At 32.1% G+C, this 21,212-nt stretch overlaps 3 protein-coding genes across 3 annotated transcripts; 2 read left to right on the forward strand and 1 right to left on the reverse strand.

Moving 5' to 3' along the window:
- Positions 1–2,615: 2,615 nt before the first annotated feature.
- Positions 2,616–13,441, forward strand: HELRODRAFT_86766 (hypothetical protein; the record flags this gene model as incomplete). Its single annotated transcript, XM_009028215.1, has 15 exons — positions 2,616–2,688; positions 3,008–3,125; positions 3,495–3,590; positions 4,124–4,212; positions 4,836–4,893; positions 9,195–9,288; positions 9,437–9,519; positions 9,815–9,875; positions 10,509–10,634; positions 11,040–11,106; positions 11,568–11,751; positions 12,078–12,177; positions 12,472–12,529; positions 12,825–12,943; positions 13,124–13,441. Coding segments are annotated over 15 exons (1,644 nt in total), but the record flags the coding sequence as incomplete, so codon positions are not given.
- Positions 13,442–15,025: 1,584 nt separating this feature from the next.
- Positions 15,026–17,216, forward strand: HELRODRAFT_185976 (hypothetical protein). The gene is made up of 3 exons (XM_009028251.1): positions 15,026–15,930; positions 16,019–16,221; positions 16,385–17,216. Exons 1-3 carry the CDS (start codon positions 15,105–15,107, stop codon positions 16,634–16,636), a joined length of 1,281 nt encoding a protein of 426 aa, XP_009026499.1. The 5' UTR covers positions 15,026–15,104; the 3' UTR covers positions 16,637–17,216.
- A 1,141-nt stretch (positions 17,217–18,357) lies between these two features.
- Positions 18,358–20,747, reverse strand: HELRODRAFT_193555 (hypothetical protein; the record flags this gene model as incomplete). Its single annotated transcript, XM_009028252.1, has 6 exons — positions 18,358–18,541; positions 18,770–18,900; positions 19,425–19,599; positions 19,719–19,818; positions 19,886–19,992; positions 20,744–20,747. The coding sequence occupies 6 exons, from the start codon at positions 20,745–20,747 to the stop codon at positions 18,432–18,434; spliced, it is 627 nt and encodes a 208-aa protein (XP_009026500.1). The 3' UTR covers positions 18,358–18,431.
- Between the last annotated feature and the right edge of the window lie 465 nt (positions 20,748–21,212).

The raw sequence follows: 21,212 nt of genomic DNA on the forward strand, positions 1-21,212 counted from the left end.
TTGTTGTTGTGTGTGTGTTGTTGTTGTGTTGTTTTCACGTATTTTCCATTTTTGCCCCTACGTTGATGTTCAGTAATTTCGTTCTGTGGTCAGCTGCTTACTAAAAATTAACAAATAATTTATATCTAGGCATAAATAACCTAACAAACACCAATATTAACAACAATTGAAACGTACGAACAAGAGAAAATAAAAAATTCCACTTTTTATGATGTGGATGTGTCGATGATGATGTTTTGGGTATCACGAACACGAGAAGAACAGTTGATTACCTTTCCACTTCCTGCCTCTCCACATCAAAAACATCATCACCGTCATCATCATCATCACCGTCATCACCATAATTATTTCGTCTTCAGCATCGCCATTGCAAGCACCATCATCATTACTATCTCAACCATAACCAATCATCATCATCGTCATTATTATCGTAATCGTCATCACCTGTCTCTTTCTTAAAAGCTTTCTGTATAACCGGAAACTCTTCAACCTCATCCACTTCCGGTGAAAATTTGCCTGTTGCTTCCAGTGTAAAAGTGCATCGACGAGTGCTAATTAAAATGCAAGCGCGGATTCCATTGAAAGCTTTTAAATGCGCATTTTTTTCTTCCCATTTCGACATTTTAAACGTGTGGCTTAATGAATTTATAAAAATGGCAGATATCCCCGCTGAAAAGTCTCTTTGTTGTTGTTGAGGTTGTTGTTGTTGTTGTTTTTTGCGCGCGAGTCCGTAACCAGGTTGCCGCTGCTTCAAAAGTGTTCTCATGAAATTTTAAAGAAGGTATTGACTAAGAAGAAGTGCACAGGCGGATGCATTTGAGTCTTCCTATCTCATCTTTTGCAGCTCACAATGTAGAAGCGACAAGAGTTGAAGCCGAAATGAAAAAGTATGGAAAATGTATTTTATTCAGTTCAACTTGAATATTTTTTTGAGAAGCACACACCAAAGTTGACATCACGATTCGTCGAATTTACTGAGTCACCAGTTGAGTGATGATTTTTGTCCCAAAACTTCTTGATGCTGATTGGCTGGAAAATTAATAAAAAATTGTATGAATGTAGTACATTTACATGCACGTACATTGTTATTTAATGTTATTTAATTAATATTTTCACCGATTGAATGGAATTCAATTAGAAAGTATATTTTCAAAGTGCTTTCATACAAATGTATAAAATTGAATATAATTTATTGTTCTTATTTACAAATATGTTCTCTAATTAAATGAAGAATATACTAGTTGTGGAAATTATTATCTATTCTCATCAAGTTAAATTAAATAAGAATGTTTTTGATCGCTGGAAAAGATGTTATAACATTTTGATGACGTCAAAAAGAATCTATACATTCGAACTCTGTCTCTGTATCAGGCACCTTAACCACTAAACCATGGCGATGACCTAATACATACGAAGGAATAGAAAGACATGTAAATACCACCAAACTTTCAAAATCCATGGTAAAATATTATTTCTCCAGTTAGACTGTCAATCTGACGCTTACATCACATCCCAGTGACATCATCATCGTCGTTGTCGTCATTCTCATTTTTATTATTTTAATTACGTTCTACCTGGTATTTACGGCTATTAGTTTTACCTATCTTTAAATCTTTGGAGAAAGGTTTTCAAAATCTATTTCGTAAAAATACCTAATGACAGGTATTTCCGTTCGTGCTGAAAATTGGTTATTGTGGTTTTATAATTCACCTTGAGAGTTATTTAAAATTTAATATATTTCAATTAAAATCTATTTTTATAAACAAACACTCCTTCTAACTCTTAATAACTCTTATTTTATGTCATGATCAACACCAATCAGATCTGATCAATTAACTTTCACCCTACTCTAAAAAAAAGTTTAATAAACTCTACCTTTCAAGTACCTACCCCGCCTGACTGCCTACCAGCCTGCCAGTGAACGTAGATCTAAGTAAATTGGCATATAATTGGAAATCAAATATTAATAGATAGGTGCATAGATAGATAACTCATACATAGAACAAATAATATAACTAAGAACAAAGATACATAACTACTGTAATTAATCATTTCAATTGATTAATAAACAACTGATAACCACCTTATGATGGCATCTTCTTCTAATGAAAGCAATGCTAGCTCGCCAACGACAGCCACACAATCATCGACCTTGAGCAACAAACCCAATAATGTAACCCTGAGAAGCATGAGCATTGAGCTGCTGAACAGCACCGGAATGGGAGACCTGACTGTTGCCAAGACATATAAACGGGAAACTAAACATAGGTTCAGTCAGTTCATTTAGTATTTTTTATAATTAAAATTAAATTAGGTGTTTGATTTTAAATTTATCTGTAATTTAATTTAAGCAAAATGAATCGATTGTGCTGTTATTATATTTATTGAAATTAAAAGAAATTAATTATTAGTGTTAAATTATTTATTAAAATTTAAATAAATTAATTATTAGTGTTAAATTATTTATTAATGTTTAAATAAATTATATTGAAAAAGTTTTTTGCCATTCAACTTTTTTTTATGAAATTTTTAAAGAAAACATTGCCAAAATTATAAAGCTGAAATAATTTTACTAGCTAGTAATTTTTAGTATTTTTTTTAAACTCTACTAAAGGATATTTGTCAATAGAAGTTTACACCTGGAAAAGATTAAATTTTTTGGTTTTGATATGGATTACACTCTAGCTGGTTAGGATTGAAAATCATAGTTCAAAATCAAAGAATTTTCCTCATTTATAAATTGTAATTATTCAATAGATTCCTGTTTATTTAAAGATGGCTGTAAATAATTTTCTTAATATTATTATCCTGAACTTTACAGTCTTTAATTTTTGAAATATTGCTCATTTATAGTATACTATAATTTCAATTGAAATTATTATTCCAGAAGTTAATAATTTTAATTTAATAATTAAATATCCACCTTAAATTATTAAAAGTTCTTTCTCTAAAAGTAAAGGATATATTTTTCTAAAATACGTTGATAAATCTTTCCCTCCACGCCAAGTTTACAAATCTCCACAAATGGAGTCGCTGGGTTTCAATCAAGCAGTTGATAGGTTGGTGGCCATCGGTTACCCGGAAGCCCTCAAGATATATCAGTACGATCCTACTTTCCCCGTTAGGTAATCTCTGCTTTCCATACCTACCTCCTGTTGAATTAGATATTTTATTAGTGACATGTTAGAAGCATCTGTGATATATATTGTGATATATGTGGTTGTAGTTTGTGTGGATTTGTATTAATTTTTATAATTGGATGTAACATTTATGTGTGCAAGTATAAAATGAATAACAAAACTGTGGTTGTGTTGTTGTTATTCTAATGTTTGAATTTATTTTCATTTTTTTAAATTAAATAATTAATTTAACAATAATTTACTAAGTTATCAAATAAATATAGTATTGAATTCATAAATAAAATGATCAACAAGTAAATAAATGAATAAATAGATAAATATATGAAAGTATTTGATCATCGTGTTATCATGAAGAGGTTTGTGGTTTGACACAAAGTATGGAAACCTGTTGAAAGTTGATCCTTATGGGAACCTGCTGGTCTGCACTCACGGTTTCACTGTTCTCAAATCGTTTGTTCCTCTTCATTTGTTTCTTTCATCATTATTATTTTTTATTACTTTTTTATTATTATTATTATTTATTACATCTATATTATTATTGTTGTTGTTGTTTGTTTGTTGTTGTTGTTGTTGCTGCTGCTGCTTTTGTTGTTGTTAAGATTATTGTAGGTTTAGTTACATTTGTTCATTTCTGTTTCTAATATAAAAGTGGTTTTTTTTATATAAAATTGTTGGGCTTGTTTGTGACAATGCTTACCTGTATAATTTTTAAAAATAAACAGAATCAGCCAAAAAATACATAAATTGTTTGTTGTTTTCATTTTTGTTTACAGTTTTTAACTCTGGCCTTCAAAATATATTATTATCATATATATAATATATTATTATTATCATTGTATTGTTACATTGTGTTTTGTTTGCTAGATTAAATTTGACTCAATTTTTTATCATGTTTTTGTAGTAATAATTTGTTTTAGAAAAACTTTGCTTTAATTTTCTTCCAGAATTTTTTCATAAACTTTTTAATTTTAATTTGTTTGTAGTTCAGAAATAAGAACACTCTATCCTAACAAGTTCATTCAGCTGGATGAGAACAGGATATATGTTCTCAACACATTATTCAATCTTCCTGGTCAGTGTCTGCACCATGATGGTCATCTGATTGGGTGATCGGTTGATTGATCGGTTGATTGATTGATTGATTGGTTGATTGATTGGTTGATTGATTGATTGGTTGGTTGGTTGATTGATCGATCGATTGATTGATTGATTGATTGATTGATTGATTGATTGATTGATTGATTGATTGATTGATTGATTGATTGATTGATTGATTGATTGATTGATTGATTGATTGATTGATTGATTGATTGATCGATTGATTAGTGGGGACTTTTGATTGGCTGATTGACTGACTTATTGATCAATTGAGTGGATTGATTTATTTGTATTTCGAGAAATATTGAGTTTATATTGGATTGATCATTTGACCACAAAATAAAACTCATTGGTCATTTTCATCTCTCTTGCTTTGCACTGTTAAACCAATTGATTCACTGACTGACTGGCCAACAGTTAATTTTATCAAATAATTGAATGACTGATGACAAACTGAATAAATAAATGTTTAATTGACAGACTGAGTGATTGATAAATTGATTGATTGACTAATTGATTGATTGATTAATTGATTGATTAATTGATTGATTAATTGATTGATTTACTAATTGTGTGATTCATTGGGCTCGATCACAGAGACTTACCTTCTTGCCTGCCTTATAGACTTCTTCAGCAATTCACCTGATTATGTGCAGTTAGTGTATATTCATTTAAACGGTTTATTTGATATAATAATTGTTTATTCAAGTCCAAACATAATTTTAATGAATCCTTCACATAGCCGATGACGTTATTATAGATAATTCATCAGTCTCAACTTTTAATTAGAAACTCGTTTATTTTTATTCATTTTCTGTTTAAATTTTTTTTCCATATCAAAAATTTTTTGTCTTATAAACCTATTGAAAAAATTCTGTGTGTGGGTTGAATCACCTAGGTTTTTTAAAGTTCAGGAGTAGTGCTAGAAATATGTGAGTGCCTGAGAAAGTGAGAGAGAGAGATAGAGAGGAGGAAGGGAGGGATGGAGTTTAAAAATATGCTAGAAATGAAAGAGAAATATATGTAATGAAAGAATTAGGTATGAAAAGACTAACCTAAAAATAGGATTTGATGTACGTTCACTCACGTCTTCAAACGTGCAGTAGTAGTATCATCAGTAGGAATGTGAGTGCAAGAGAGAGAGAGAGAGAGAAATATAGAAATATATAAAAAGAGGGAATATAGAGAATAATGTATAAATATGTAGGTGTAGACTCATTCATGTCGGTTTCTGAAAACATTGGGTATCAGTTGGAGTGTTTCTAACTGAAAAATTAAATTGAACAACAGGCTCCAATTAAATTTGTTTTCATAAAAACATGTAAACTTTTAGTAAGTCACTTAATGATAAAATTTGTAAACAGATCTAACTTGCCGTGAGTTTTATGATGTATGCATGCCTGTCTGCTTTTATGAGTGTATGTAATGGTAGATGTTTGTTTGTTTATTTGTATACTTGTTTGTTTGTTTGAGTGTTTGTTTGTTTTTTATTATGTGTGCATGTTCCTTCGTTTTTTACCATCTTTAACAACTTTTGTATGTTTGTCTTCTTCAGTGTGAGTGTAGTGTATGTAGTGTACTTAACTAACTTAACTTGCTGGGGGAAAATGTCGATGTATTTTTAATAATATCTAAGCACCGCTGCAGATGACTATGCATAAATATATGTCTGTATGTATGACTGAACGAATGTATGTATGTTTGTTTGTATGTATGTATGTATGTAGGTATGTTTGTGTGTATGTATGTATGTATGTATGTATGTATGTATGTATGTATGTATGTATGTATGTATGTATGTATGTATGTATGTATGAATGAATGAATGAATGAACGAACGAATGAATGCATGCACGCATGCATACATGCTTGAATGAATAGATGAGAAGATAACCAGATGAAAGAATGCTTAATCAGTGGAGTATGTAAACAAAATATCCTTGGATGACACGACAGCCACACGGCTTGTATGTGTGCATATTTGATTTTACTGACTTTCTAATATTAGAAACAATTTTTAAGAACTCGTTTTTTGTAACATTTGCTCTGAATCAGTTGACGCTTATTTTATGCAGCATATCATTCGTCAGTTTCTATCTGCAGTGATTTGGTGCTTGCTTGTTTAAATTCCACACTCTCATCTGTTTAATAATTATTTCTTTTATTTTTGCCATCACCGTTGTTGGTGCTTTTATATCCACAATGAAATCAAACTATTCTCTAAATATATCATCAGACCAAATAAGAAATAAACCAAATTTTTTTTATAGAAGTTTATTTTATGAAACGTAAAAACGAAACATGAAAAAAGGTTACAAAGAAGAAAATAAAATTCTAAATAATATGGAACCCTTGCATTGATATATCACAAACCAATTGTCACAATATCAAAATATCACAAGTGAAAAATAATTAAAAATAAAAGTTAACAATAAGCTAAAATCATGTTCAAATGTTTAAAAGCCGATCAAACCATTCAGTTGGGCGAGGGTCCGTCTGATAGCCCTTGGAAGTAATTCTTCTGAAGGATCTATTTTTGGTGCTGGAGGAGGCCATCGATCGAGCAATAGCGGCGACTGGTACGACTCAGCGCCGGCTTTAGCAGTGTTTGTATGTAGGCTCTTTAAAGCCGTCTTCAGAGTGTTATCGTCGATTATTGTTGGTAGAACCGCATTTATTGTTGATGACCATTTGCTATTCTCTTCATCTTACTTAATATTTTCTTTGTAAGTTTTATTTTGTTGATTAACTGACAAGCTGTTGATTAACAATTTGTTTTTTAAATCTTACACCTTTTTACATTTTATTTTATCCTTTACCATCATCTTAAATTCTTTTTCACCCGGCCAATATTTATAGTCCATAGATAGTGCAGATGCCAGCTCTGTTCTGAATGATTTTTTCACTTCATTTTATTACAACAGCCCTGCTCTTCTTTTAGCACATGTCCATTGAATTATTGCAGTAAATATCCATTCTACATCTACTAGCATTTAAAATTATAAATGTACACTACAAACATGCAAATATACGTTAACACGTGAGTGTACAATAAATATACAAACAAATTTTTAAGTGCGTACACAACAAACACGTGCATAAAAATTTGTACATACAAAGATGGTACCAAAAATGTGTATCTACTTTGTGCATGCAGTTTTTGTGTGTTTCTTTTTTGTTTGTCGATTTGTTTTGTTTGTCTGTTTGTTTGTTCATTTTTTTGTTATACCAATTCAACATCGTTGATTCTTTTGACTGTTTACATTTTTGTAATGTAATATTTCATTTTTGAACCGGTGTGATTCATTACATGGCGCTATTCACTTTTATTCACATTTGCATAAACTCTGTACAGTGCATGTTTTTAAATATTTTGTTGGTTTAACTAAGCCCTTATGTGCGTGCATGTGTATGTAAGTTTGTTGTTTGTTTGTGTTCGTGTGTTATTTCATGTTTGTGTGTGTGTGTGTGTGTGGTGTGTGTTTACAGCTAATAATGACTTTTTTGATTTCATATTTTTCATACTCTTATTTAATACATCGATCACAATTTAACAAATTTTTGCACTATGTATTTTATTTTATTTAATAATGATTGATTGGTTGACTGGCTGGCTGGATGAACAGCTGGCAAGCAAATTATTTGGTCTGTTTTTATCGCTTTTGCTATTATTATCATCATCATTATTATTATTATTATCATCATTATTATTTACCTAATTATTCAGAGTGAACTTGTGGCACTGAATTATATTTATCATCTCTAGCTGTTGAATTAAATTTCAATTGAATTTAAATTAGGACAATCTCATTTCACTCACTCACTCCATCCTGCTACCCACACTGTCGTCTCATCAATGATGATGATGATGATGGTGGTGGTGGTGATAGTGGAGAGGAGGAGGAGGATGACGTCATAATTTGATAATGACGATAACACCACACCAATTAAGACGATGATGGGATGATGATGATGATAATAATAAGAACAATGATGATGATAAAAGAATGATAAGATGACATCATAATTTGATATTATTGATTACGATGACAGGTTCAATGTATGATTTATAGAGGTTTACTTTAAATGATCTTCCGTGTACAAATTGTGACTTTACCACTTAGTGAATAATTGTGGATTTTATCACCTCGTTCTTATCATGAACAAAGATTAGAAATATTTCTGCCACACTCAGTCATCTTATTTCGTTGGTCGTCTTATATGGTCATCAAAATCGTTTCAAGTTATTATTAAACGTCATTGTATCCGTTTCCTAGATATTAAATGAAAACTTTAACTAATATGGCACATGATGCAAACTCACTCAAAAATATATAACCAGAATGACAAAATGTACGAAAATAATAATTTTATTGCTCTCTGACATTACCGTTACTACTAATGATTATATCCGTACGAAACTAGATTTATTTTGTAATATAAAACAGAAAATGACACAAGGTTGACCATGTTAAAATTTATGAAATTTATCCAACAATCAACAAACATCAATCATCTTTATTATTGTCATTTTTATTATTATCCCCATCATCTATGCCATTATTGAAGTAAGCATTGTTAGAATTTAGCTCTTTTAAGGTTATTTGGAGGTTCTGCCAAATTTTTTTAAATATTCATTTTTAGTCATTTTAAAGCTAAAAGCCACAACATCGTGAATTTCCTATTAAATAGGAAAGATAACTTTCATAAAATTAAAATTAAATTGCAAAATTTAAATAAAAATCGTTTGTGGGAAGCAGTAGTCCCATGGCACACCCTGCTAATGCTATCATTAGCACAGTCATTGTTTATATTATTATTTTATTAATTTATTTTTATTATAATTGTTTTTCACTTTCATCACTTTACTCACTTTTTATTATTATCCTCATCACTTTTGTACTTATCGTTGTCATCGTCGTCGTCGTCATTATCGTCGTCATCATCATCATCCAGTGAGCCGACAGGAGTGAAATGCAAAGAGCTTTTCATGTCATTCAAGTCTATTTTTCAGGATTGCAGAGATGTCATCGATTGGATACACGTACAGGTGATGATGATGATGATGATAGTGATTATGGCGATGATGACATCATTGCTGCTTGTTTATGATGATAAGAGGATGTTAATAGTGTGTGCTGATGTTGGTGAGTTTCTGACTTGCGCACATGTGCATGCCCGCCACCACATATACGTAGGGTGACCTGAAGTCTATAATATTGGACTCAATAGACCAGTACGTACATAAGGACGCCAGATTGCCTGTCATACTGAACAGGTTGTTTGTTTGTGTGTGTTTTTGTGTGTGTGTTTGTGTTGTTGCTTTTTATTGTTGATTGTTGCCCGTTATTATAGTTTTTTATTATCGAAGTTATTTTTTCAAAATATTGTTTTGATCATGTTAATGGTTTTGTGGCTATAATAAAAATGATTACCGTTTTTATAATTCACTGATTGCTTAAGAACATTATTACGCATTATACCGAATTAGATGGTGTAAAATAAATTAGTGAAGTAATTAATAAATTAATTAATGAGTTAATTAATTAATTAATTACAATAAAACTCAACAACAGAATGAGACAGTTTGGAGCTAAGGTCTTCCTTCTAACAAACAGTGACTACAATTACTCCTGTGTAAGGCTCTGCTTCCTCTGTTCATTTCTAATTTCACATTCCTATTTTCATATTTTTTATTGTGCGTCAAATTTGTTCTTCTTATCTGGTCCACTTTTAGAATAGTTTGTTTATAGTTTTTCAATTTTAGAATTATTTCATTTTATTTTATGATTCTAAAAATATTCATTGCACTCCTGTGATTAATTTGGAAGTTACTTCTTGACAAGCAGGGAGGCAGGTGCACTTTTATAACCATGTAAACGAATGAAGTGCACAACATACTACACTTCAACAAATCTATCTTATCATTCAGTGATGAACATTTAAGTGGTACTAACTGAACTGCCTACCATCTTATCACTGAAGACTGTTTCACGCTATTATAACTCAAGGATAATTATGATGATGTTTACAACGTCAGTAATTAAAGCTGATATCATTAATGACATCTATAAGGGGTGGAAGCACCATCAAAAGTAATTTGTAATAATGGGTATATGAAATATAAAATGGCTCATAGTAATGCGAAATCAGTAATGATATTATGAAATGAGAACATACATCCTCTCTCTGTTTATCTTCCTCTCTCTCTCTCTCTCTCTTTCTCTTATCTCTCGTAACTTCATCTTTACATGAATTATAATTTTGCAGAAAATAATGTCCTACTTGTTAGACAGCCCCGAGAAGACGTGGGAGATGTACTTCGATTACATTGTCGTCGAGAGTAGGAAACCAAACTTCTTTGGCGAGGGGACCATTCTTAGACAAATTGATAAGGTTGGTTGGCTGGCTGGCTGGCTATCTGGTTGGTTGGTTGGCTGGCTGGCTGGCTATCTGGCTGGTTGGTTGGTTGGTTGGTCGGTCGGTTGGTTGGTTGACTGGCTATCTGGTTGGTTAGTTGGTTAGTTGGTTGGCTGGTTATTTGGCTGGTTATTTGGCTGGTAATTTGGCTGGCTTGTTAGCTGTTAACTAGCTAGTTGCTGGCTGGTTGACTGACTGGCTTGTTGTTGTTGTTGGTTGATTGATTGATGAATTGATTGAGTTTTAAGGTTGAGGTTGATTATTCAAATGAATTTTGGCTTGATTTTTGCTCGCGAAATGAAGTTTCTTCATTGAAATAACTGTTAAATAATGTTTGTATGGCAATAATGATTAAATCTTATTTACCTGGAACATTTGTAGAGAACAGGCGCCCAGAAGATTGGCAACTACACTGGACCCCTGCAGGCAGGACAGATCTACTCTGGAGGTATTACATTCGTTTTTTTCATTTTTTATATTTTTTATATTTTTTCAATTATTGTAGAAAAACAGCCAGATGGCACTGCATAAAATTTTCACTTCATGACTACATTGTTCATTCGTTGTCTTTTTTGTTGTACCTGTGGACAGCAACAATTCCGTTAACATTTTCTGTTGTTTCACATAACCAATGCATATATTTTAACGTGGGCACTAACAACTTTTGTATGTTTTACACAATTGTTATTTCATCTAGCTGGATGAGTCAGCAATTGAACCAGATCACTATTAGTTTCTTACATCAAAAGCATGGTGCATGAGCTATCATCAGGAAGTGCATACATTTATGTGCAAGATAATACATTTACCATAATTTTTACAGTGGCCATATTATGTATACAATACATGTTTGAATAAATTTATTAATAACTCGAAATGTTTTTTAATTTTTCAACAAATTCTTTTCAGGCTCGTGTGATGTGTTTTCAGAACTGATTGGAGCAAAGGGCAAGGATGTCCTGTACATTGGTGACCACATTTTTGGGGACATCTTGAAGTCGAAGAAGATTCGAGGTTGGAGAACATTCCTCGTCATCCCCGAACTTTACCAAGAACTTCATGTTTGGACACACAAGCGAACTCTCTTCAATAGGTTTACTCTTTGGTCTTCCTGTTATGTTAATGTATTTCAATAAGTTTTGTGTTTGTTTGTTTGTTCGTTTGTTATCAATTTCTTCTACATGTTTGTTGTTAGTTAGCCAGTTGTTTATCAGCATCATTTTTCTACTATAGAACATTACCGAAATCCAACATTTACTGGTGTTATATGAAATAAAATAATTATGATGAATTTTCCAACTATGATGAAGCTTAAGCATTAAAGAAGTCTCACAAATATTGAAATATTTTGCATTTAAAACTGAAAAAAGATAATAAATAATAATGTAAATGAATAATTAAATGATCGAACTGACACAGACTTCAAAACCTGGATGTACTTCTGAGCGACAAGTACAAGAACCTGGACAGTGCCTCGTGCATAAAACCTGACATCACTGTCCTGCAGGAGGCCATCAGGGTTGGATTCTTCATTTGGAAAATTTTTTCAGTATTTCACGTATGTCATGCATGTCACGCACAGTTGTCATTTTTTCAACTTAGTTGTAGAAAATTGAAGAGATATCATTTCTAGTTTAAAAATCTTAATGTTTTTTTCTTGAAACTGCTTCGGAACTGTTTATAGAATTTATGGAAATGTGAGGATCGTGTAAGACATCAATAAATTGATCGATCTGTGAGTCGAATTTATCAATAAATTAGTTGAATTTCAATATAATCAATCCATCCATCCACCACCCACCAAACCATACAGGAGGTCACTCATGAAATGGATTTGTCATATGGAATTTACGGCAGTCTTTTTAGAAGTGGTTTGTGTCATTCATTCATTTATTTGTTGCACCATTTTACTTGTTTTAATTTCTCTTTGTTATGTTTTGTCACCCACAAAAGTTAGGATATTATTAGTTTAAATTATTAAAACTAATTAAAATGCTTCTTTAATTTTTGTTTTTTCGTTCACAAAAGTTAGGAAGTTGTTAGTTAAAATTATGAACTAATTAAAATGATTAATTAATTAATTAATTACTTGATTAATTACTTCAATGTCCACCACGGATGTACAATTCATCATAAATAATATGCATGTTAATATTGCACGGGCAGGATCGCGTCAGACATTTTTTGCCAGTCAAGTGATGAGGTATGCAGATTTGTACGCCTCCACCTTTCTCAACCTCCTATATTATCCATTCTGTTACATGTTCAAATCGCCTTCTATGCTGGTTAGTGTGTTAGTACGTAATGAGTCTGTGACTGATTGATTAATTGATTGATTGCTTAGTTGATTGATTGGATAGTTGGTGGTTGGTTGGTTGATTGATTGGTTAATTGGTTGGTTTGTTAGTTGGTTGGTTGGTTTGTTGGTTGGTTGATTTGTTAACGACAACAACAACAATCATCAGATGCCACACGAATCAACTGTTGATCACGTGAACTTGACAGCGGAGGATGAATCATGTGACGAGGAAGGTCCCAGAAGGTCGCGTGACTTTGTTGACCAGAAGCCTGTGACCCCCTTGTTGAGGGAAAACTCATTGGCAGTGCCCCATCTCAGGGCGGAAACGCCGATCGAAGTCACCCACCATCACGACGAGGATGACTTTGATGAGGAGGAGGTGCTGGACAGCAGCGAGAACATCCAAATGAATTGTGCTGGCATCAGTAACAAGTTCATCCCTACTGCCTCTGCAGATGTTACCATGGTTGGAGATGGCGTGTGACTGGCTGGATGGCTCGGATGGCTTGTTCTACATGACATTTATTATCACACGAAAATATGAAAATGTAGATCGTAGATGCTCCATGCTTTCTTTATAACAATTTATTTCATTTTTTCATTTCAGTGAAACTTGTTTATAAAAACTAGTACATTTATACAGTTTTTTAACTTATTCATTTTGGCGTTATTTCTTTATAAACATTTTACTGCATTCTAGTTGATGTTTATTTTCCTTCAGACCAGCTAATTTAGTCTAGTTTTCAGTCTTACAACTATATCACATAGTTTAATATCCATTATTCGTTCTTCATTCAATATGACAATGCATTTTTGGCGGTTATATTTTTTGTGATTTCAAATTTACCATTTACAATTCATATTATATAATTATATATTTTCTTTCAATTTTTGAAGCTTCAAAATTAAATTTTACCATAAATTCATATATACACAAATTTGATAAATGAATATTGTATTGTATATATGTGTGTATGTAGATGTGTGTGTGTGTGTGTGTGTGTGTGTGTGTGTGTGTGTGTGTGTGTGTGTGTGTGTGTGTGTGTGTTTGTGGTGTGTGTTAGCGTATGTGCATGTGATTTATGCAATTTATGAAAACTTTTACATAGATTGATCTATGATTTTTGGTTATTCTTAACTGTTGCAGTTTTCTCTTGGGGTTATTTAGGTTTGTAGAAATTGTAGTTTGTCCTCCAAATAAATTTTTTTCAATATTACTAATGCTTATTTGTCACTAATCAATTTTATTACAATATTCTGCTGATTATAACTTTTCAATTCGCTTATTATATATAACATTTCAAAAATTGTAATACAGTTATTTAATTCCAAATGATTCTTTTTATCATTTATTTGATAATTTTGTTAGTTATAGTTACATGTTAGAAATCATTCCTTTTATTCTTTTGGTTATTTGAACGAAATAATTGAACTGCTGTTTTCGATCTCATATGTTATTCAATTTAGAAGATATAACGCTCTTATTTGAACGTTGTTGACCTTCATTTTGTTATCGTAACGATTTTGGAAACGCTGGTTCTGGCAACAAGTCTGTCGTGGCGCGTTGAAACTCAAACAAGGAAAGGCGGGCTTGGTATAATCTTTAACTTCATTTGTATCTTCGGACTCGAAGGAGTATTGTGGCCCGAATGACAAAAAACTAATTGTAAAGTATATCGACAGCTGAAACAAATTTGCTGGTAATAAATTGTGAGGGGCCACCAACTTATCTTCGAGCGAACATTTTTTTTGAAACAGTCAATTTTTTAATCGAAATAAAATCAAAAATTGGTGTTCTTTTTAAATAACAGTTTGGAGGAGAAATAAATGATTGACGTTGGAGAACGATAAACTGGTTAGAATGTTGAATTCAATCAAATTGGTTAAAATAGAAAGTTTTTGAAATCTGCAAAAAGTTGACGGCATCGACCTCAACGGTCTAAAAGGAAAGAGGATGGATCACTGGTTGATTGAATGCGAAAATTTATAATTTCCTATTATCTTTCTTTGGTATCACTTACACGTAGAAAAATTTGTCTGTTTCACTTTTAAACATCGTAGGAAATTTTCTTGTTTTTATTTGGCGTATCGCATATGTCTTGGAAAGAATTGCTTTTTATTTATTATTAAAGTCTAATAATTCAAATATGATTCTAAAATTTTTTTTAATTTTTGTGACGTTGTTTGTAATTAGTCACGGACATGGACATTCACACGATGGACCTGGAGCTGGACATGGTCACGTTCATGCCCATCACGGTGCTTCTCACGGACATGCGCACGATCACGGTGCTTCTCACGGACATGCACACGATCACGGACATGCCCATCATGATCATGATCATCACGATGAAAGCGAACAAAAACCGCCTTCTTTCAAGTATTCCAGGGAAGCCAATGTGAAAGATGTGCCGGTTAAACCCGTTGAACCACAAAAAACTGCTAAACCAAAGGAAGAACACGAAGCACACAAAACTGTTAAAAGAGAAGATGAAACACCAGTTGAATTTAATTTATGGATGACTGCAATTGGATCAACCGTTCTGATCAGTTTGGCCCCGATTGTTATTCTTCTACTTATTCCATTAGACAAGGGACCAGCTCACGAAAACTTTTTAAAGACATTGCTCAGTTTCGCATCAGGAGGTTTGTTAGGAGATGCATTTCTTCATCTCATTCCTCATGCTTTGATGGCTCATGATTCAACTGTTGATATCCACCACGATCATGACCATGTCAGTAGTCATAATCATGGTCATTCACATGGTGATGGTAGTTCTCATTCTCATGATATGAGGGTTGGGTTGTGGATTCTATCTGGCATTGTTGCTTTTCTAGCTGTGGAAAAATTAGTTCGTATTTTAAAAAATGAAAAACATGGTCATAGTCATAGTATAGCAGCTAGTGACAAAAAAAAGGTTGAACAACATGGTGATACTAAAAAAGATGTACCACCTAAAAAAGAAACCAAAGGTGTTGTTATTGTTGTATTGCAAATATTTGGTGTCTACTTGCTAATTCACTCAATAAAATCAGTAAAATATTTTGTTCAACTTTTCAGAATCTGGTATCAAAGTGGCTGCCTATCTGAACTTGGCAGCTGACTTCACCCACAACTTCACTGATGGTCTGGCAATAGGAGCCTCATATTTGGTCAGCCGAAATGTTGGCATGATAACAACACTGACCATCTTACTTCATGAAGTTCCTCATGAGATTGGTGACTTTGCTATCCTCATTCAGTCTGGATGTTCTAAAAAAAAGGTGGGCTTTATTTTTGTGTTAAATCTTTTGTATGCATGTTTTATAGTCTGTTTTAATGTTATGATGATTTAAGCTATAATAAATTCTGGTTAAATTAAAAAAGGCCATCATTAAGTTTAATTCATATTATCACTTTTGTCATTTATAATTTCTTCTGACTCAGGCTATGTTCTTGCAAGTGGCCACAGCAGCCGGTGCATTGTCAGGCACCTTGTGTAGTCTGATGGCAGAGGGTGCAGGGGAGTTGGCTACAAGCTGGATCCTGCCATTCACAGCCGGGGGTTTCATCTACATTGCCACAGTTGCTGTCATTCCTGAATTGTTGGGTGATGCAAAATTGTGGCAGAGTGTTAAAGAGATTTGCGCCATGCTCGTTGGCATTCTTATGATGGTCTTCATTGCACAGATCGAGTAGTTTGTGGTAGTAATGGTATTAATGATGGTAGCTGTTTGTTACATTCTGTTTGAAATAAAGTATTTCTTCTCTCAATTTAAATTGTACCATAGATGTGTGACATTACATCTCATTTTAAGTTTGCATTTTTCAAAATTTTTTGTTATACATTTGTTACAAGTGACAAACTTGTTTTAAAATTAATTATTTTTGTGCATTTAATATAATTTTGGACATCGTACAATATTTTAAATAAACTAATATGTACCTCAAATTAATTTAGTGTGAGCGCAGATCTGCAATTAATGGCCCTATTTTGACTGTTCTGACACGTTAATGTTGAACTTTAAAAGATAAAATTGTATCATGCATACACCAGCATACCTACATATATCGAAAGTATTTCTCAATATTTATGTTTATATATATTATGTATGTATATATATATATATATATATATATATATATATATATGACATTTATGCTAAGTTGATGTATACATGCGATTTCATGTGGATCATAAAAGATATCTCTGCGCTCAGTCAACATTCTCAGTGATTTCAAATTTGTTAAACAAAGTTAAGTACTCTTGATAGATGAATCAGAGTTTGTAATTTCAATTATCCCAAATAACCATTTAATATTCATGTTATTTTCGTTAAACTGAAATTTATAACAAGTGAAAATATTGTTATAACCGACTCCTTGAACTTGTAGGGTACAGTTATTTCTCCCTACGTGGTTTCCTGACTCCTGAACAAACTTATTCCAGCTGAACTTTATCAGAAAGAAAACAGTCCTGGCAATCTCTTGTGTGTATTGCTGTGACCAACAACTCGTTCATTCAATTGATAAAATCGTTAGAATACAGCGCAATAACTAATCAACAGGTAAATCCCGGAATAAAACCAATCGTCAATAATTAAGCTTCTCTCGTTAGACGTGGCCGGTAAATCTTCAGAATTTGCTTTTCGGAAGATTATCTAATTCACTCGCTGACCGCGTGTAGAATTCTTCGTGATAAAATTTTCGTCGGATGTTATCGCTAAATTGCGTTCAGTTCGCACACAAAACTTCTCCGCGATAACAGGACTCTTCTTCTGCTCGAAACTTTTTCTGACTTCTTCATAATCCTCGTTCTCTTATTCTTCGTTGTTCTTCTCTGCTTTTTTGTCTTCTTATATAGATACTGATGTGCTTGTAAATGTGCCAAATAGAAGTGTCACGTCCATAAACGAATACAACCCTGTAATTGACTAGCTGTTCTTCATTCCTCAATGCATGCTTGCTCAACTATTTCTAAATATCTCGACTTCATGATACAATTGACTGAATGTAATGAAGACAACATAATATTTATAAGAATAAATAAAAACGTACTAACAAAAAAGCAGGAGATGAAATTTAATATTTTTTGAGTTGCATTCCAAAGGCTGCATGTGAGTTTGTTGGGTTGCTTGACTGATTACTTACCATTCAAAATTTAGTAACTATAACACGGTGAACCATTGGCAAAATTTTGAAAAATCTTAGTTTATAAAATAGACAGTTTCTTTTTTAGGCCGGTCTTTATATTAGATCTTGGTTTTTGTCACTTAAGTTTGAATGTTACGTTTGTATATGCGTATGTTCGCAGGAGTTTCACTCACTGCACCTATGTTCACATTTAGAAATACATGTATGTGTTTTATTTTATTTATTTACAAAACTTTAGTCACATTAAAAAATAACACAAGGCAAAATTTTTTAAAATTTATTTAAGCATTAGCAACCGAGAACTGTTCAGTCAGGAGAATAATATGCACAATTTGACTGCTTATTTGCCTTTTTTGGCTTTGATCTTTCTGTTGTAGAAATCCAGTTCTTTACCTTCCAATATGTAACCATCAGCACGACCACATTGCCCCGGTCTGGAAGATATGCAAGCTAAACATTGGGAATGTAAAAGTAAATATTAAATTTGATGGTTAGATATTATTTATCATTTGAACAAAGCCACAGACTAAAATAACCCTTAAAAAGGTAATGAAACTTATAATCAATCATAAAAATGAAATATAGTTATCAAAAACAGACTAAAGTATTGACCATTAAAAAAGTAATGGAATTAATATAACCGATCAAAAAATTGAAATATAGTTATCTAAAACAGACCCAAAATTTTTCCACTGGCAAACTGCTCTTCAAGGGCAGGCTCAACCTTGGCCGTCTTCTTCCTAATTTCATATTTGCGTTGGGCCTTCTTGGATCTTTTTTTGTTCAACCTGGCTTCTTCTTCAGGAGTCTAAATAGCAAAACATTTTAAATTACAAGATACTGCCTTAAATGTTAAAAGATGCACAAAAGAATATTGAATTTTTTGGATGTATTAATACTAACATTCACACAATACCAAATGTATCATCACATGCACCAAAGTGTTTAGTGATTGTGCTGGATTAGTTAGTGTGCGATAACAATGCCTTGAATCACAACAATTTAACCACCTGAGCAAATTAAACTTTTTGCCAAACAAACTGACAGCTTACCAACCAACCAGATCTTTTTCAAGACTTACAACATAAAAACCATGAAGTTAAATTAATATTTTGACCATTTTTATGGATTTCTCAAAATCAAAAACTTTTTACAAATATACCAATTTCAAACTCTAGAAAAATGACACAAAACTTAGTCTGTTTTGTAATTATTGTTATTTACACAACAGTAAATTATTAAAGACTACTAAATTCCAACTGATAGTAGATTTCTAAATTTAAAATTTTTTTGGAAAGTCATAACAATCATGAATGATGCACAGACACTTACTAGTTTTACACCCTTCTTCCTGCTGAGAGGCAATGCATAATGCCCTTCATACCAGTTCCTGAAGGGAGCAGAATCAATGAGGATGATGCAGTTCTTCACCAATGTTTTTGTCCTGACCAACTCATTGTTGCTGGCATTGTAAACTACATCAAGAATTCTGGTCTTTCTCGTGATAGCTATTTGTAAAAACAATCAAATGTCAGATGAAAAATCACATAACTGAGCAAATTCCTAATTATGTTCCCACTAGTAACTTAAAATCAATGTTATTAAAAACAAAAAACAATCTACTGACCTTCAGATCCCCAAGAAAAGTTTCCAGTATCTAATCTTAGAGCTCTATATTTTTTATTTCCACCTCGAGTTCTAATTGTGTGGATTCTTCGGGCACCAATCTAGGACAGTATCACAATATTTAGTTAATCTGAATGAACTGCAAAACATTTTGAAAAATATAATTACTTTTGTATGCGCGGGTGGTCGACCAAGCTCAAACTTTCGCTTCTTGCGCACTTGACTCATGCGACCTCCAGTCTTCCTGCGCTTATGCCATTTGTCCCGTGAAATACCTTGTTTGTGGTGGTTAAGATGAAAAAAGTTATAGCTAATTATACATTTTAATTATAAATGATATTGTTTTTGAATAAGATGATCTCAAATTTTATTATATGTAAGTCGCATCAGTGTAACTATGACAATAAAAGCATCACTTTAGTCAGGATCAAATTTTCATCCTTTGCGACATTTTTATAATTATTTTCTTAAATACAATTAAAATTGTGTATCAGAATAATTGAAAAGAGAAAACCAACTATAACTGATGAAATACCCAATGAATTACAATTAAAAAATAATTATTATAATCTGATAAATTAAAGCACCTTATGCAAAGACTATAGAGCAACGTTTAATTATTAAATTAAAATGATTCACAATTTTTCACAACACCTGGCTGGTCGACAAAATGAAAGAATTATTGCATGGCCAAAGTAAAGATTGATTTAGTAAAAAAGATTATCATTAGAAATGATCTAAATTTTAAAATGTTTCAATTTTTAAAACAATTTTAAAAAATATACTAGCCACTATATTAGCCAAAATTAAAATAAATATAATAACACACGAGAAAATCTTAAACTGACAAACTTAGCTAGTATAAAAAAACAATGTTTTAAACCGTCTAGTTTCAACCAACCACAGTTTTTGTAAACATAAACATTAAAAACAAACAAATTAAAATAATATTAATCAAATTTCAACAAATTTTTAGAATATAACAAATCCAAAAATAAGATGAAACAGGATTGAAGCTTTACTCACCCATCTTGAAATAAAAGGACCGAACTTACGGGAAAAAGAAGCAATTTTTATTTTTGGCATAGACAACAAATAAACAATGTTAAAAGCGCTTAACAAAAGAACCGAGTTGATAATTTTAACAATTGATTCATAACAGTTATATAAATTATATAAACCGCTAAAATGTATTAATTTAATAATATTGGAAAATTTAAAAAAAATTCATCTCGTATCATATCGTGTGGCGCAGAATTTGTACAGCGCCTCTCATGAGCAACTTCAGATGTGCTCTCTTCATCCTCTTCGCTGTGTGAGGTTGAACCATATATATAGAACAAATGATTATTCAGACGTTTTTTGACTCACTTCTGATAATGGCCTTAAATTTTTCAGATCAGCAGTTGACGCATTCCAAATTTGAACAGCTCGGACAGAAAATCTTCTTTTCCCAAAAATGAAAAGATTTGAATTTTTGAACTGCAAGGTCACC

The sequence above is a fragment of the Helobdella robusta genome (genome assembly GCF_000326865.2).
Source record: "Helobdella robusta unplaced genomic scaffold HELROscaffold_54, whole genome shotgun sequence".
Classification (NCBI taxonomy): domain Eukaryota; kingdom Metazoa; phylum Annelida; class Clitellata; order Rhynchobdellida; family Glossiphoniidae; genus Helobdella; species Helobdella robusta.

Bases quoted from the DNA above. Each gene is read 5' to 3' on its own strand.
- HELRODRAFT_185976 (XM_009028251.1), top strand. From the start codon at position 15,105: ATGATTCTAAAATTTTTTTTAATTTTTGTGACGTTGTTTGTAATTAGT. The intron at 15,931-16,018 runs GTGTTGTTATTG...TCAACTTTTCAG, and splicing joins ACCTAAAAAAGAAACCAAAG to AATCTGGTATCAAAGTGGCT. The intron at 16,222-16,384 runs GTGGGCTTTATT...CTTCTGACTCAG, and splicing joins CTGGATGTTCTAAAAAAAAG to GCTATGTTCTTGCAAGTGGC.